The sequence below is a fragment of the Coregonus clupeaformis genome, chromosome 11, assembly GCF_020615455.1.
Source record: "Coregonus clupeaformis isolate EN_2021a chromosome 11, ASM2061545v1, whole genome shotgun sequence".
Taxonomy (NCBI): Eukaryota; Metazoa; Chordata; class Actinopteri; order Salmoniformes; family Salmonidae; genus Coregonus; species Coregonus clupeaformis.
The window spans coordinates 45,733,913-45,753,406 of NC_059202.1; the positions used below are offsets into that span (position 1 = coordinate 45,733,913).

General features: G+C 43.6%; 1 protein-coding gene across 1 annotated transcript in view; it reads left to right on the forward strand.

The window, feature by feature from the left end:
• LOC121576904 (neuron navigator 2) overlaps positions 1 to 19,494 on the forward strand; it is a 125,949-nt gene that overhangs the window by 21,379 nt on the left and 85,076 nt on the right. The window contains 2 exon segments of the mRNA XM_045223568.1: positions 4,809 to 4,917; positions 7,303 to 7,683. Of these exon segments, the coding sequence (XP_045079503.1) occupies positions 4,809 to 4,917; positions 7,303 to 7,683 (490 nt within the window).

A 19,494-nucleotide genomic window follows, 5' to 3' on the forward strand; every position in this document is an offset into this window, starting at 1 on the left:
TTGAAAGGCACACACCTGTCTATATAAGGTCCCACAGTTGACAGTGCATGTCAGAGCAAAAACCAAGCCATGAGGTCGAAGGAATTGTCATTAGAGCTTTGAGACAGGATTGTGTCGAGGCACAGATCTGGGGAAGGATACCAACAAATTTCAATGCAAATAGTCCGGGTAGCCATTTGATTAATTGCTCAGCAGACTTATAGCTTGGGGGTAGAAGCTGTTAAAAAGCCTTTTGGACCTAGACTTGGTGCTCCAGTACAGCTTGCCGTGCGGTAGCAGAGAGAACAGTCTATGACTTGGGTGGCTGGAGTCTTTGACAATTTCTAGGGCCTTCCTCTGACACCGCCTAGTATAGAGGTCCTGGATGGCAGGAAGCTTGGCCCCAGTGATGTACTGGGCCATTTGCACTACCCTCTGTAGCGCCTTATGGTCGGATGCCGAGCAGTTCCCATACCAGGCGGTGATGCAACTGGTCAGGATGCTCTCGATGGTGCAGTTGTATAACTTTTTGAGGATATGGGGACCCATGCCAAATCTTTTCAGTCTCCTGAGGGGGAATAGGCGTTGTTGTGCCCTTTTCAACGACTGTCTTCATGTGTTTGGACCATGATAGTTTGTTGGTGATGTGGACACCAAGGAACTTGAACCTCTTGACCCACTCCACTACAGACCCATCGATGTGAATGGGGGCGTGTTCGGCCCTACTTTTCCTATAGTCCACGATCAGCTCCTTTGTCTTGCTCACGTTGAGGGAGAGGTTGTTGTCCTGGCACCACAATGCCAGTTCTCTGACCTTCTCCGATATAGGCTGTCTCATCGTTGTCGGTGATCAGGCCTACCACCGTTGTCGTCAGGAAACGTAATGATGGTGTTGGAGTCGTGCTTGGCCACGCAGTCGTGGGTGAACAGGGAATACAGGAGGGTACTAAGCACACACCCCTGAGGTGCCCCGTGTTGAGGATCAGTGTGGCAGATGTGTTGTTGCCTACCCTTACCACCTGGGGGCTGCCCGTCAGGAAGTCGAGGATCCAGTTGCAGAGGGAGGTGTTTAGTCCCAGGGTCCTTAGCTTAGTGATGAGCTTTGTGGGCACTATGGTGTTGAACGCTGAGCTGTAGTCAATGAACAGCATTCTCACATAGATGTTCCTTTTGTCCAGGTGGGAAAGGACAGTGTGCAGTGCAATTGAGATTGTGTCATCTGTGAACCTGTTGTGGCGGTATGTGAATTGGAGTGGGTCTAGGGTTTCCGGGATGATGGTGTTAATGTGAGCCATGACCAGCCTTTCAAAGCAATTCATGGCTACAGACGTGAGTGCTACGGGACAGTAGTCATTTAGGCAGGTTATCTTGCCGTTCTTGGGCACAGGGACTATGGTGGTCTGCTTGAAACATGTAGGTATTACAGATTTGGTCAGGGAGAGGTTGAAAATGTCAGTGAAGACACTTGCCACTGGCCAGTTGTCTGAGCATGCTCTGAGTACACATCCTGGTAATCCACCTTGTGAATGTTGACCTGTTTGAAGGTCTTGCTCACATCGGCTACGGAGAGCGTGATCACACAGTCATCCGGAACATCTGGTGCTCTCATGCATGCTTCAGTGTTGCTTGCCTCGAAGCGAGCATAAAAGGCATTTAGCCCGTCTGGTAGGCTTGCGTCACTGAGCAGCTCGCGGCTGGGTTTCCCTTTGTAGTTCATAATAGTTAGCTAGCCCTGCCACATCCGACGAGTGTCAGAGCCGGTGTAGTAGGATTCAATCTTAGTCCTGTATTGACGCTTTGCCTGTTTAATGGTTTGTCTGAGGGCATAGCGGGATTTCTTATAAGCGTCCGGATTAGTGTCCCGCTCCTTGAAAGTGGCAGCTCTAGCCTTTAGCTCGGTGCGGATGTTGCCTGTAATCCATGGATTCTGGTTGGGATATGTACGTGCGGTCACTGTGGAGACGACGTCGTCGATGCACTTATTAATGAAGCCGGTGACTGAGGTGGTATACTCCTCGACGCCATCGGATGAATCCCGGAACATATTCCAGTCTGTGCTAGCAAAACAGTCCTGTAGCGTAGCATCCACGTCATCTGACCACTGCCGTATAGAGCGAGTCACTAGTACTTCCTGCTTTAGTTTTTGCTTGTAAGCAGGAATCAGGAGGATAGAATTATGGTCAGATTTGCCAAATGGAGGGCGAGGGAGAGCTTTGTAAGCGTCTCTTTGTGTGGAGTAAAGGTGGTATAGAGTATTTTTTCCTCTGCTTGCACATGACATGCTGGTAGAAATGAGGTAAAACTGATTTAAGTTTTCCTGCATTAAAGCATTTTCTTGTTTGCTTATGGCCTTATACAGCTTGTTGAGTGCGGTTTTTGGTGGTAAATAGACAGATAACTCTCATTAGCGTCAAAGGATCCTGTCCATGGAAACTATTTTTTCAGCCTGGTATTGTTCCCAGGCACAAATGAGGGTCTCTCTTCCCGGCTATACATGTCAATACTCTATAGCGAGGACTGAATCAAAATGCCACCATGGAGGGCAAAAGCCTCAGTTCCCTGTGGATTCTTTTTAGCCTCTTCGTAATGGATCGGAGATATTGCCTCAAAGTTCCCAATGATTTGGCAGGCCCACACAGTCTGTCTGAATGCAATTAACATCACTGTTAATGCTGCATACAGAGTGAGTGGAAAAAATTTCTTGGAAACTCTGAATTTGTCAGCCAGGAAGTAAGTGGGTTTATGTTGGTTGGTACTGTTCATTTGGATAGCTGCTCTGCTGCCACACAGGAAACAGAAAAATATTGAGATGGAAAAATAAAGAAAAGTGAAACACTGTTTTCTTATTGAGCTTTTTATGAATTGCAAGAATTGTTGAGTGACTGTGGAGAGAGAGGCTTGTTTTGACCCTGGAGTTGACTGGTGAAGTGATGGAGTTTTGTCCTGAGGCAGCCCCAGCCCGGGCTCTGTGTCTCTATGTCTACCATGGCAGCCAGGAGGGAGAGAAAACGCCAGGGGCTGACTGAATGGAACAGAAAGAGCTCATCTGCATGTTAAAGGCTGTGGATGTCATAGAGTTGCCAAGGCTCCTCACCACACACAAGAACTGTGTGTGTGTGTTGTGGATGGCTGGAGAGGCCTTTCTCCAGAAAAACCAGTCGCCACAGGAGGAGTGGGCAGCGCTGGGGTAGTTGTGTCAGCTACATCATTCTCTTTCTGTCACTTCGGGGCTGAAGGATTTTCAAGAAAACAAGCATTTACTTACGTTCTGTTCCGATCCGTATCCTAACGTGTTATGGAGAGGATGTGGCAATACCGGACAGGACTTAGCAAAGTGTCAAAGACTTGGAGCACCTAGTAAGGACTACATGGAGAGAGAAGAAATGCTTCCTCACAGAAACAAGGAGGGTGTTGGTAAGAATGGCAGCAGCAATGACTCCTCACCCAGCAGAGCCAGTGGCAGAGATGCAGGACACAGCAGAGACAGAACCAGGACCAGGCTGTCCCTGAGCAGTGTTACCATGGGGAGCTCCAGCCAGCACAGCCACCCCGTCTGTCACATCCCCATCCCCACCAGACCAACCCCAGATGAAACTAGACGACCAGCCAGTGAGCTAAACACCTCTGGGGAGACTCTGGAGAGTCCAGGAAGAGGGGAGGCAGAGAGCTGTGACCCTGTGACCCTGAGGCAGACAGCCAGGACCAAGGTCAGAACCAAGCATGTGACCTGGGAGGAGAACTATGTGTCCAGTCGGAGGCAGAGCCGACTGTACCAGGTGCACCTGCAGCAGACCTGTGTGTGGGACGGCATCGCTCAACTGAACCAGGAGATCCTCCTCACTATGTTGGAGATATATGAGAAACACGAGAGTAAGTGTTTGTGTGTGTGTGCATGCGTGGGTTGTGTGTGCCCCCACTGCCTTCTGCCTGTGGTCTTTGTCGCTGCTTACCTTTTAACGTCCCAGACCTCCCGGACTAGATGCGTGTTTTTTCATTAGCAGAACAATGTTTGTTAATGCTCTCAAAGCATTCAGAGCATGTTACTGTTATTCTGATCGCTAAACATTTTGTCAGCTCTCACCGTTATGTTTCTCAGTGAAATTGACGTGAAAAGGGACTTCATCAAGGGAGGTCAGCATTAAAACGGGAGAAAAGTTCTACAATCCCTCCATCAAAGGGCTGCCTGTAAGGATTTAGTGGTGTTGTAAAGGGCAGGTTTAGCCCTGTGAATGGGCTCGTTTGTGCTCCCTCCATGGCCCCCCTGGAATGCCTTGACTGGTAGCGCTGCTCAGCTCTCTAGCCCACGTTTCCATGTCACGGCAGCGTGTGTGGAGCTTTGCCCCCCCTCCCCTGCCTCCCCCCTCATGAGAGGCAAAAACATTTTAATCTACCCAGCAACACCCTCCACTCACCTACAGCTCATGTTTATTTGGAAAAAGCGTGAATGGGTGTATTAGCTGGCCAAGCTTTTCTCCTTCCCAGCATGTATACTGTGCAGTACAGCACCAGGAAGGAAAAAACAGTTTTGACTGATCTTAAGGACTTTTTCAATGTTTTCTTTCCTCAAAAGCATCGAGAAATCATATATTTTTTGTATGTATATTTTTTCTGGTTTGGGCTTTGATTGGCCCTGAAGGAGCTACAGTACAGTATGCAATGTTTAGGACCCTCTGGTTGTGAATGGTCTGTTTCAAGTGTTAATGGGTACCTTTGGAGGAAAGATGCACATTTCTGATGATGTCCTGACAAGCCTGTGCCACGTGTGTTGTTTGACATAGCAGCTGTTTCCGGTAGGCTGTCTCTAACAGACCCACCCCCTCTACTCCTAGGTGAAGACCCTGAGGCCAGGCGCTTGCGGACGGTGAAGAACATTGCCGATCTGAGGCAGAACCTGGAAGAGACCATGTCCAGCCTGAGGGGAACACAGATCAGCCACAGGTAGATCCTTGACCTTGCTTCAGCACATTTTACATTTACATTTTAGTCATTTAGCAGACGTTCTTATCCAGAGCGACTTACAGTTAGTGAGTGCATACATTTTCATACTGGCCCCCCGTGGGAAACGAACCCACAACCCTGGCGTTGCAAGCGCCATGCTCTACCAACTGATCTACAGGGGACTGGAGTCACTCATTACTCACCCATGTTGTGTGTGTGTGTGTATGTGTCATTTTTGTTGCTCTTATGGATGGAGAAGTTTATTTGAGTGGTTTGGCTCCGCACTTCCCAAACATGATTGCATACTTACTTTGCAGTGCCCTCCACAAAGCATTTAATATTATGGTCTTTTTATGCTCAGTAATGCATCAGCGATCTATTATCGAGGGCAGAAGAACAGCAGGGTGAAACTAAAACATGAAATTAATTTTGATTGATGTGGGAAGGAAGCATTCAAAATGAGGACCATTATGTGTGGCATGTGAACCATTTGGATCCCAGCTTGTCTACATGACAGAGTCTGCCTTAGGGTCTAAAGGCTTTCGCCTGATTGGCAGTTGGACTGGTAGAGCAGATGTTGATCTGGAGGCATCCTCTTTTGTCTCTGGTCTGATGAATCTGATGTGTTGCCCAGTCGCCTCGTCCTGAGGCCAGCCGTGAAATCGTCTCAGAGGGGTTGACTGGACCCCCGTGGTCAGCCAGCACTGGGTTAAAAGCTGCTTTTGTCTCCCAAGTCGATAAAAGGGGAGAACATACATGAAAAGCACTCCTGGTGGGCTGATTTACAATGCCAAAAGCATTTCTACTCTCTTTAGCATCATATGGGAGTGAACAATTCAGTTAAACTAGTAGGATTGTTCAGTCAGAACAAACATTTTCATAGTATATATTCATTTTAATGGGGTTTTGATTGACATGCTCTTTGAAGTGCATGTAAATGTAGCTTTTCATGTTGAAGTGGCTCATCTCATGTCACTCTCTTGCTCTCTCTCTCTCCACCCCTTACATTTATTGTTTTGCATATTGAACGTATTTTATTTTTGCCATTTTGACCAGTCTGATCTTTAGTTTGTCACAGAGAGTGAGAGTGGTAACTCCCCAGCTGAAAAAAACAGCATAGACCAGCATAGGTGCTGGTTTTGCTGGTGCCTTATCTGAGTTTTTGTGGTGCCTCATTGTGTTTTTGTGGTGCCTCATTGTGTTTTTGTGGTGCCTCATTGTGTTTTTGTGGTGCCTTCGTTATGTTTTTGTGGTGCCTTCGTTATGTTTTTGTGGTGCCTTCGCTGAGTTTTCATGATAACCAGCCTTCGCTGTGTTTTGATAGTGACAAGCCTTCGCTGTGTTTTTTCTGGTGACCAGCCATCACTGTGTTTTTGCTTGTGACCAACCTTCACTGTGTTTTTGCTGGTGACCAACCTTTTCTGTGTTTTGGACACTTATGCTGCTCACCAGCAAAACCAGCATAAAGTCACATCATGCTGGCTTGCAAAGTGACGTTTAATTCCTATTGGAATCTAGCCAGAGTGGGGATATCCAACAATTTGAACTTTTCTTCACCCATAATATGTATGCAGAATGACTGCCAGGGTTAGAAAGAATGATAAATGATACTATTCAAACCATCTAAACTGAAACAACCATTTCAGTAACAGGTGCAATAAATCCAACTAACAGATTGGATTAGTTTAGAAAAATTGAAAGCATGTTATTTATCTTTGTTTACTATAAGATTAATTAATCAAAAACACAAGAAACAAAAAAGAGATTGAAACAAACAGTTCTAAAAATCAACTGCAATAGAGAATGCTGGGAAATATGATAATGATGCGCATGGACCACATAGACCAGCATGGACCAGCTTGGTCACCAGCATACCAGCATCACCAGCATAAGCTGGTATGTGTCCAAAACACAGTGAAGGCTGGTCACAAGTGTCCAAACGCCAGCGAAGGCTGGTCACCAGTGTCCAAATCACAGCGAAGGCTGGTCACCAACAAAACCTGCTAGACCATGCTGGTAAACCAGCATAACCAGCTAGACCATGCTGGTTAGACCAGCTTGACCAGCTAGACGATGCTGGTCAGACCAGCTTGACCAGCATCTGACCAGCACTGACCACCATATTGAAATGTATGCTGGTCTATGCTGTTTGTTTCAGCAGGCTCCTGACCCACTCACCCCCTTAACAACCCTTCAATTTATTTGAGTGACAGCTGTTGCCCTGGACAGGGACTTGTTCATGTCTGGCTCCTGACTCACCACAGCCTCTCGCAGCAGGAGTTGCTTTTGTGTCTGGTTTGTTGGCGTGACAACCCCTATCAGATGTCTGCGCAATTTTGAACCTGAATCTTACCCCCCCCTCTCTCTCTCCCTCTCTCTCCCCAGCACCCTGGAGACCACCTTTGACAGCAGCATCACCACAGAGGTCAGTGGGAGAGGCATGCTCAACCTGTCCCCCCGCCCCAACCCAGCGCTGCCCTGGCGACTGGGCCCCTCCAGCCCCCGTCTGCAGGCAGGCGACGCCCCCTCAGTGGGGAATGGGTACAAGGTAGTGACGCGGGGCAGTGCCAGTCGCATGGTGAGCCCAGAGGGCGGGCGCTACCTCCGCAGCAGGCAGACACCCGAACAGGAGAGTAACAATGTGTGTGACCTGGACCTGCCAGATAAGATGGAGGAGCTGGAGGGCATCGCCATGGAGACCACGGGGTACATGAGCGACGGTGACTTGCTGGGGAAGAATCTCTGCATGGACAAAGTCTCCAGTGGGTGAGTGCACACATCTGTACTTTTGTGTTTTCAACTGACAAAGGCAACCAGGGAAAAGCAATAACCCTGCTTTGAATGGACCACCTCAATTATCTGCTTTCTTGCCACTAGATGGTAGTGTTTCTGTCTTCTCTCCTTGTGAGTGTGACAGTCCTCTCTGCTAATGTCTCTTAGTTGTCAGAGATCACTTGTGACATCAGACATCATTTGCAAGATAGCTTGGTAACATGCTGTCTTATTTGGAAATCTCTCAGGGTGAAGAGGGTTTGACTTAAAAAATAATCTGCCCTTTGTGCACTAGAGAGAAAGCAGCTCATGGGAAATATTCTTCTTAGCCTTGAGATGACATGAGAAAGTGAGAGCTCTTATTCATATAAAACATGCACTCCTAGAGAGAGAATACTGGTCCAACTTTGAATTGAATCCTCTCCTTTACTGGGCCTCAGAGGTTCTGTGGTAACACACTCACACAGTCAACCAGAGGTCTTATTCCAAAACAATTTCTCCACAAAGAGGTAAGTCATGTGACACAGAGCCAAATGCAGGTCAGGATATGTCTGTAGATGATGTGATCACATAATATGCTGTGTGTTTCATCTCAGTGGAATTGGACCAAATAAGCTGTTTAGTTTACAATCATCTCCTTGTCAGGTTGAAACAAGCACAGGATGCTGGAGAACTTGGATGTTGTTCACCACAATCATCCTTATTATCAGATTTTCCCCTAGGACCCAGAAGCAATGGAGAATGTCAGTGGTAACATGGTCCTTGTTCTGCTCTGGAAAGGCTTTATACAATTCATTATGAATGTCTTGGTGATACGATAGCACTTTGTCAAAGGATAGGACAACCATACTAATCAAAGGGTGTGAGTTCCCATACAATTTTAAAAAATAAATTTCTATGTATTTAACGTCACGTAAAATGTATTTAAAAATACATGTACAGTTGACGTCGGAAGTTTACATATACCTTAGCCAAATACATTTAAACTCAGTTTTTCACAATTCCTGACATTTCATCCTAGTAAGAATTCCCTTTATTAGGTCAGTTAGGATCCCCACTTTATTTTAAGAATGTGAAATGTCAGAATAATAGTAGAGAGAATGATTTATTTAAGCTTTTATTTATTTCATCACATTCCCAGTGGGTCAGAAGTTTACATACACTCAATTAGTATTTGGTAGCATTGCCTTTAAATTGTTTGACTTGGGTCAAACATTTCGGGTAGCCTTCGACAAGCTTCCCACAATTAGTTGGGTGAATTTTGGCCCATTCCTCCTGACAGAGCTGGTGTAACTGAGTCAGGTTTGTAGGCTTCCTTGCTCGCACACGCTTTTTCAGTTCTGCCCACAAATGTTCTATAGGATTGAGGTCAGGGCTTTGTGATGGCCACTCCAATACCTTGACTTTGTTGTCCTTAAGCCATTTTGGCACAAAGTATGCTTGGGGTCATTGTCCATTTGGAAGACCCATTTGCGACCAAGCTTTAACTTCCTGACTGATGTCTTGAGATGTTGCTTCAATATATCCACATAATTTTCCTTCCTTATGATGTCATCTATTTTGTGAAGTGCACCAGTCCCTCCTGCAGCAAAGCACCTCCACAGCATGATGCTGCCACCCCCGTGCTTCACGGTTGGGATGGTGTTCTCCGGCTTGCAAGCAACCCCCTTTTTCCTCCAAACATAACGATGGTCATTATGGGCAAGCAGTTCTATTTTTATTTCATCAGACCAGAGGACATTTCTCCAGAAAGTACGATCTTTGTCCCAATGTGCAGTTGCAAACCGTTGTCTGGCTTTTTTATGGCGGTTTTGGAGCAGTGGCTTCTTCCTTGCTGAGCGGCCTTTCAGGTTATGTCGATATAGGACTTGTTTTACTGTGGATATAGATACTTTTGTACCTGTTTCCTCCAGCATCTTCACAAGGTCCTTTGCTGTTGTTCTGGGATTGATTTGCGCTTTTCGCACCAAAGTACGTTCATCTCTAGGAGACAGAACGCGTCTCCTTCCTGAGCGGTATGACGGCTTTGTGGTCCCATGGTGTTAATACTTGCGTACTATTGTTTGTACAGATGAATGTGGTACCTTCAGGCGTTTGGAAATTGCTCCCAAGGATAAATCAGACTTGTGGGGGTCTACAATTTTTTTTCTGAGGTCTTGGCTGATTTCTTTTCATTTTCCCATGATGTCAAGCAAAGAGGCACTGAGGTTGAAGGTAGGCCTTGAAATACATCCACAGGTACACCTCCAATTGACTCAAATGATGTCAATTAGCCTAACAGAAGCTTCTAAAGCCATGACATCATTTTCTGGAATTTTCCAAGCTGTTTAAAGGCACAGTCAACTTAGTGTATGTAAACTTCTGACCCACTGGAATTGTGATTCAGTGAATTAAAAGTTAAATAATCTGTCTGCAAACGAATGTTGGAAAAATTACTTGTGTCATGCACAAAGTAGATGTCCTAACCGACTTGCCAAAACTATAGTTTGTTAACAAGAAATTTGTGGAGTGGTTGAAAAACAAGTTTTAATGACTCCAACCTAAGTGTATGTAAACTTCCGACTTCAACTGTAGGTACAGTACATTTGCATCTTTGCTCAAATGCATGTAATGCCTGACAATATTCCAGAAATGCATGGCTATAACATCTAGTCTACAGGGTGGCCAAAGTGGCTCCTAATTCAGCTTCCTAAATTACTCTTTGGCAGTGTTGGTGAGTAAAAAAAAAAGTTTGATTTCACCTAATTTTAACATTCTGTCAGAAGAGTACATGTTCAATTTCATAAATACATTTTCCCATCTCAAGAGGTAAAAAAAAAGACCTCTCTTCAGCTTAATTAAATAATGGAAAAAAATCTAGTGCCTGTTTTTATATATTTTTTATTCTAGTTTTTATCGATTTTAAACAAAAACTATACATCGTACAACGCTCCACAATATGTCAAGGTCTTGTGTTTTCCAATGAGTGGTATTATACAGCTCTACACTGGCTGGTTAGTGGTGTTATGGTGCATTCGTAACCAAGTGGGAAGTGGGAATTGGCCACATCTGGTAAAGATCCACTTGAACGGCCCTCCAACTGATAATTACTAGTTAAATCAGTCATGAATCCCCATGTGACAGGGGGAATATAAGCGTGCTGTGTGCAACAGGGAAGGGCAATTGAATGCAAGATTCACAAAAAAAAGGTAATTATTAACACATTTCTAGTCTGTCTATCTATGGGTAACAGGGTTAACGTGTTATGCTCAGTCTTTCACCACAAAACACCAGAAAATTGCCAAAAATAGTACTTGCACTTTAGTAAGTCTTTATTCAAATTGAAAATCAGATTTATTGAGTTCTCCATGTGGTGTATATTAAAGGGAACTTCATTTCATATAATTGGCTTTTAAAATTCTATATTGGTGCATCATTTCTACTTAACTTATCAAAGGGACGCCAAAAAAGCACTCATTTCATGGAACGACCCAGTACACGTTAAGTTCTGTCCGTTGGACGTTAGTTGCGATTCTCTCATCAAGTTTGTTTGTTTATTTGTCATATGCACATGAAAGACATGGAGTCACTACATGACCGATAATGTATCATGTATGTAGTTATTTTTGTAGTAATTTAAATGCATTTAAATGCATGTTAGTACTTTTGGTATACTTTTGGAATGTGTCAAGTACAATAAAAATGCATTTTGACTAGGGTTGGGCGGTATCCAGATTTTCATATCCTTACACCGGGATTTAAGATATTACTGGCTTAGTACGCAAGGGTGCGCCAAAAACGCTAGAAAAAAGCCCATTGGTCGTCTATTACCAGAATGCAAACAAAATTAGCACAAGTAATAGCGAATTTCCATGGAGGCTGCTAGCAAAATATGCTAACTAGCGCAAACAAAAATAAACTAATTGTAAACACAGGCAATCCAGTTCATAAAGTTATACATATAAAGGTAGAAGCTACCAAATTTTATTTTGGGTGATTTTGGACATTTACAAGCAAATTTGAATGAGCGACATTGAGCAAATGAAAAAAGTTTTGATGCTAATGTATGTCAGTCTTATTGAGAGTACTGAACTGCCAGTGTACAAGCTTAACCGTTAACCACAGAACACAACATAACACATTAACTGGCATGACAATCCGTCTCATGGGAGGCCAAAAACCACTAAGACAAAGCCACGCCCCTAACATGCAATGCCTCCAAGTCTTCTAATAGGCTGCCCCTGCTACAATATATTTTGGCGCCGGAGGGGATGGCTGCCATTTTACGGGCTCTAACCCGTAAAATGGTTAGAAGGCAAAATAGCACAGTTGGTGCTATTTTGTTCGTTTTTTCACGTTGTTTGTAACTTATTTTTGTACTTATTGTGTATATAATGTTGCTGCTACCGTCTCTTATGAACGAAAATAACTTATGGACATCAGAACAGTGATTACTCACCTTGAACTGGATGAAGATTTTTTCTTTAACGAGTCCGACGCAAAGGATATACTGCTTTCTCGGGAACGGGCCCAAATCCCCGTCATTTGCGTGAAGAAAAGATGGAGAAAAAGGGGGCGGAGGTCGGGCTGCCTTCTGAGAATTTGTAGGCGAGTGAGCAAACCTCCACTACCATCCTTTCTATTGGCCAACGTGCAATCATTGGAAAACAAAATGGATGATCTACGATTTAAGAATATCTTACCAAAGGGACATTAAAAACTGTAATATCTTATGTTTCACAGAGTCGTGGCTGAACGACGACACGGATAATATAGAGCTGGTGGGATTTTCCATGCATCGGCAGGACAGAGAAGCTACGTCTGGTAAGACGAGGGCAAATCTGACCATAATCTATCCTCCTGATTCCTTCTTACAAGCAAAAACTAAAGCAGGAAGTACCAGTGACTCGATCAATACGGAAGTGGTCAGATGACGCGGATGCTACGCTACAGGTCTGTTTTGCTAGCACAGACTGGAATATGTTCCGGGATTCATCCAATGGCATTGAGGAGTATACCACCTCAGTCATCGGCTTCATCAATAAGTGCATCGACGACGTCGTCCCCACAGTGACCGTACGTACATACCCCAACCAGAAGCCATGGATTACAGGCAACATCTGCATCGAGCTAAAGGCTAGAGCTGCCGCTTTCAAGGAGCGGGACACTAATCCGGACCCTTATAAGAAATCCCGCTACGCCCTCAGACGAACCATCAAACAGTCAAAGCGTCAATACAGGATTAAGATTGAATCCTAATACACCGGCTCTGATACTCGTCAGATGTGGCAGGGCTTGAAAACTATTACGGACTACAAAGGGAAACCCAGCCGCGAGGTGCCCAGTGATGCGAGCCTACCAGACCAGCTAAATGCCTTTTATGCTTGCTTCGAGGCAAGCAACACTGAAGCATGCATGAGAGCAACAGCTTTTCCGGATGACTGTGTGATAACGCTCTCGGTAGCCGATGTGAGCAAGACCTTTAAACAGGTCAACATTCACAAAGCTGCGGGGCCAGACGGTTTACCAGGACGTGTACTCAAAGCATGCACAAACCAACTGGCAAGTGTCTTCACTGACATTTTCAACCTCTCCCTGACCGATTCTGTAATACCTACATTTCAAGCAGACCACCATAGTCCCTGTGCCCAATTATTCTGCCTAAATGATTACCGCCCCATAGCACTCACGTCGGTAGCCATGAAGTGCTTTGAAAGGATGGTCATGGCTCACATCAACACCATCATCCCGGAAACCCTAGACCCACTCCAATTCGCATACCACCCCAATAAATCCACAGATGACGCAATCTCAATCGCACTCCACACTGCCCTTTCCCACCTGGACAAAAGGAACACCTGTGAGAATGCTGTTCATTGACTACAGCTCAGTGTTCAACACCTTAGTGCCCACAAATCTCATCACTAAGCTAAGGACCCTGGGACTAAACACCTCCCTCTGCTACTGGATCCTGGACTTCCTGACGGGCCGCCCCCAGGTGGTAAGGGTAGGCAACAACACGTCTGCCAAGCTGATCCTCAACACTGGGGCCCCTCAGGGGTGAGTGCTTAGTCCCCTCCTGTACACCCTGTTCACCTACGACTGCATGGCCAAACATGACTCCAACCCCATCATTAAGTTTGCTGATGACACAACAGTGGCAGGCCTGATCACCGACAAGGATGAGACAGCCTACAGTGGGGAAAAAAAGTATTTAGTCAGCCACCAATTGTGCAAGTTCTCCCACTTAAAAATATGAGAGAGGCCTGTAATTTTCATCATAGGTACACGTCAACTATGACAGACAAATTGAGGAAAAAAAATCCAGAAAATCACATTGTAGGATTTTTTATGAATTTATTTGCAAATGATGGTGGAAAATAAGTATTTGGTCACCTACAAACAAGCAAGATTTCTGGCTCTCACAGACCTGTAACTTCTTCTTTAAGAGGCTCCTCTGTCCTCCACTCGTTACCTGTATTAATGGCACCTGTTTGAACTTGTTATCAGTATAAAAGACACCTGTCCACAACCTCAAACAGTCACACTCCAAACTCCACTATGGCCAAGACCAAAGAGCTGTCAAAGGACACCAGAAACAAAATTGTAGACCTGCAGCAGGCTGGGAAGACTGAATCTGCAATAGGTAAGCAGCTTGGTTTGAAGAAATCAACTGTGGGAGCAATTATTAGGAAATGGAAGACATACAAGACCACTGATAATCTCCCTCGATCTGGGGCTCCACGCAAGATCTCACCCTGTGGGGTCAAAATGATCACAAGAACGGTGAGCAAAAATCCCAGAACCACACGGGGGGACCTAGTGAATGACCTGCAGAGAGCTGGGACCAAAGTAACAAAGCCTACCATCAGTAACACACTACGCCGCCAGGGACTCAAATCCTGCAGTGCAAGACGTGTCCCCCTGCTTAAGCCAGTACATGTCCAGGCCCGTCTGATGTTTGCTAGAGTGCATTTGGATGATCCAGAAGAGGATTGGGAGAATGTCATATGGTCAGATGAAACCAAAATATAACTTTTTGGTAAAAACTCAACTCGTTGTGTTTGGAGGACAAAGAATGCTGAGTTGCATCCAAAGAACACCATACCTACTGTGAAGCATGGGGGTGGAAACATCATGCTTTGGGGCTGTTTTTTCTGCAAAGGGACCAGGACGACTGATCCGTGTAAAGGAAAGAATGAATGGGGCCATGTATCGTGAGATTTTGAGTGAAAACCTCCTTCCATCAGCAAGGGCATTGAAGATGAAACGTGGCTGGGTCTTTCAGCATGACAATGATCCCAAACACACCGCCCAGGCAACGAAGGAGTGGCTTCGTAATAAGCATTTCAAGGTCCTGGAGTGGCCTAGCCAGTCTCCAGATCTCAACCCCATAGAAAATCTTTGGAGGGAGTTGAAAGTCTGTGTTGCCCAGCGACAGCCCCAAAACATCACTGCTCTAGAGGGAGATCTGCATGGAGGAATGGGCCAAAATACCAGAAACAGTGTGCGAAAACCTTGTGAAGACTTACAGAAAACGTTTGACCTGTGTCATTGCCAACAAAGGGTATATTACAAAGTATTGAGAAACTTTTGTTATTGACCAAATACTTATTTTCCACCATAATTTGCAAATAAATTCATTAAAAATCCTACAATGTGATTTTCTGGATTTTTTTCCCTCATTTTGTCTGTCATAGTTGACGTGTACCTATGATGAAAATTACAGGCCTCTCTCATCTTTTTAAGTGGGAGAACTTGCACAATTGGTGGCTGACTAAATACTTTTTTTCCCCACTGTATATGGAGGAGGTCAGAGACCTGGTAGTGTGGTGCCAGGACAACAACCTCTCCCTCAATGTGAGCGAGACAAAGGAGCTGATCGTGGACTACAGGAAAAGGCGGGCCGAACAGGGCCCCATTAACATTGATGGGGCTGTAGTGGAGAGGGTAGAGTTTCAAGTTCCTTGGTGTCCACATCACTAACAAACTATAATGGTCCAAACACACCAAGACAGTCGTGAAGAGGGCACGACAACACCTTTTCCCCCTCAGGAGACTGAAAAGATTGGGTCCCCAGATCCTAAAAACGTTCTACAGCTGCACCATCGAAAGCATCCTGACCGGTTGCATTACGGCCAGCATCACCGCCTTGTATGGCAACTGCTTGGCATCTGACTGTAAGGCGCTACAGAGGGTAGTGCGTACGGCCCAGTACATCACTGGGGCCAAGCTTGCTGCCATCCAGGACCTCTATACTAGGCGGTATCAGAGGAAAGCCCCAAAAATGGTCATAGACTCAAGTCACCCAAGTCATAGACTGTTCTCTCTGCTACCGCACGGCAAGCGGTACCGGACTGCCAAGTCTAGGACCAAAAGGCTCCTTAACAGCTTCTACCCCCAAGCCATAAGACTGCTGAACAATTAATGAAATGGCTACCCGGACTATTTGCATTGAAATTTGTTACACTGCTGCTACCCGCTGTCTATTATCTATGTATAGTCACTTTACCCCTACCTACATGTACAAATTACCTTGACTAACCTGTAACCCCTGTATATAGCCTCGTTATTGTTATTTTATTATGTTACTTGTATTATTTTTTACTTTAACTCTTTCTTGATCTGCATTGTTGGTTAAGGGTTTTTAAGTAAGCATTTCAATGTAAGGTCTACACATGTTGTAGTCGGCGCATGTGACAAATAAAGTTTGATTTGATTTGGTCAAAATTAGGCTTGGGCGGTATACCGTATATATACCGTATACCAGGGTATTTGGAAATATCCATGGGATGGTTTTTCAATACCATCAGTACCGTTGAAACAATTATTTAAAAGTTTTTCAATTAGTTTTTATATTTGTAGCTACTTTTTAAGTAAATACCTGCAGTCAGCTTGTGCAATACATTAGGAGATAAAGCAGATCACATTCTTCATTTCACCGTTCAAAAGTTTGGGGTCACTTAGAAATGTCCTTGTTTTCGAAAGATAAGCAATTTTTTTGTCCATTAAAATAACATAAAATTAATCAGAAATCAAAACTCGTCAGTCTATTCTTGTTCTGAGAAATGACGGCTATTCCATGTGAGAAATTGCCAAGAAAGTGAAGATCTCATACAACGCTGTGTACTACTCCCTTAACAGAACAGCGCACACTGGCTCTAACCAGAATAGAAAGAGGAGTGGGAGGCCCCGGTGCACAACTGAGCAAGAGGACAAATACATGAGTGTCTAGTTTGAGAAACAGACGCCTCACAGGTCCTCAAATGGCAGCTTCATTAAATAGTACCCGCAAAACACCAGTCTCAATGTCAACAGTGAAGAGGTGACTCCGGGATGCTGACCTTCTAGGCAGAGTTGCAAAGAAAAAGCCATATCTCAGACTGGCCATCTTTTCTTTTTTGGGGCCAGTCTGAGATATGGCTGTTTCTTTGCAACTCTGCCTAGAAGGTCAGCATCCCGGGGTCGCCTCTTTACTGTTGAAAACAAGAACATTTCTAGGTGAATCCAAACTTTTGAACGGTAGTGTAAGTGCATATCATACCAAAAAGCCATCTAAAGTTTCATTGTTAATACAGTCACCATTTCGTTACAATTAGTGAATGGAAACTGAGGCTTTCTGAAGGCTTTCACCATATTGTGCAGAAAAACGGTTAATTTGTTTCATTATCTGTTCAGAATGCACATTAGTGACATCTGCTGATCAGCAATAAATAGCAGCGTGTAATTAGCAGATACATGTTTTTTCTCTCCACTGTTTTCATCAAAGCGCCGTGGCGCAGCTGTGAGTCGTTGGCTTTAGTAGCCTATAGTCAGTTAGAATAAACACCAGGTTCACATCATGTTTCCCTTTTTTGCCTTCAGGTCTACTATTTTTCAGAAACTGAATCTATGGCATTATTTAGGATGCTTAAGACAGAAGTTAATACTATTCTAAATAAAACAAATTATTTAAACAGCAGTGCAGAAAGTGTGGTTTCACATTTTTAAAAATCTCAAGTGTGCCTTCAACAGGATTTGACCTCATACCCTCAGGTCCTTCAATGTTCCATAGTTCCCTACTCTACCTGCTAAGCTACCGGTTAGGTGAAAGTTTTTGTACAAAATCTTAACTATATTTGTAAGTACGGTCAGTGGTGGAAAAAGTACCCAATTGTCATACTTGAGTAAAAGTAAAGATACCTTAATAGAAAATGAAAAAAAAAGTACATGTGAAAGTCACCCAGTAAAATACTATTTGAGTAAAAGTATTTGGTTTTAAATATACTTAAGTGTCAAAAGTAAATGTAATTGCTAAAATATACTTAAGTATCAAAAGTACAAGTATAAATATTTTCTCATTCCTTATATTAAGCAAACCAGACGGCACGATTATTTTATTTTTTATATTTTTTACAGATTGCCAGGGGCACTCTCCAACACTCAGACATAATTTACAAATGAAGCATTTGTGTTTAGTGAGTCCACCAGATTAGAGGCAGTAGGGATGACCAGGGATTTTCTCTTGATAAGAGTGTGAATTGGACCATTTTCCTGTCCTGCTAAGCATCGAAATGTAACGAGTACTTTTTGGGTGTCAGGGAAATTATTTCTTTAGGAATGTAGTGGAGTATATAAATAGTAAAGTACAGATACCCAAAAAACTACTTAAGTAGTACTTTAAAATTATTTTTACTTAAGTACTTTACACCACTGAGTACGTTGTCCAGAAGAGGTCGGTGTTTGAAAAGAGCTTGGAACCGAAGAAAGCACTGGAACCATGGCGAAATCAGTGGGATCTCGCATTTTGCAACACACGGTTTGAAAAAGCACGTGATCAAATGATGCTTTGGACTTCATTGATTGCGAGCTTCTGATAAAATGATACACGCATCGACACACTGCTTCGAAGTTAGCTGCTTAGCGATTTCGACGCATGCCTCGGAGCTCCGGTATCAAACGTCACATCACTAGTTACAATATGTTTTGGACAATTGTTTATATTTGCCATACATTTTGAATATATTTATTACAAATACATTTAAATGCCTGTTGGAATATATTTTACAAATATATTTAAAAATATAATTACCAAATATATTGATAAAAACATGTGAAGATATATTCTAAAATACATTCTTTAATCGATTTCAGAATGTATTTTGAAATACATTAAATACATTTTCTGATCCATTTAACATATATTGTGATATACGTTTTACCTATATTTATATATACATTTTAAATCAATTCTGTTATATATTTTGGAATGTATTAAAAATGTATATATAAAAAAATATGTATATATATTTGGCTAATTTGAAATATTTCACATGTATCCTAAATTTTTTTATAAAAAAATATATTTTGTTTTTCTGGTTGGGTGAACACAGGCCTAATACTAACTTGACCTGTAAACTCTACTGGGTTTCACTCTGTTTTGAACCAAGGCCTGACGTCGTCGAGAGTTCAGTGACTTATGGGGGCTTGTGATGTTAGTACAAATGAATGACCAGCTGAGGACCTGCTGCAGGCTAACTGTCTCTGCTCAAACCAACTGGTGTTGTTCAGTAACCAGAGTTAATGGATGGCCCACTGCAAGCACGCAGCTCTAAACCTAAACATTGGCAGATATTCAAACAGGACCTTCAACTTATTGATTTTATGCCCTTTGAAGAGATAGAGACCAACATTAGACCACTTCTATGAACTTGTGCTATGGCGAGGTGGGTTGTGGTTACTAGTGGGGTATAGTATAGTTGTACCCTATATACCACTGACCTGCTTGGAAATATATTGCTGTGTACTTGGTTTGCTTGCATTGAATTAACGTGTTTTTTTCTTAAT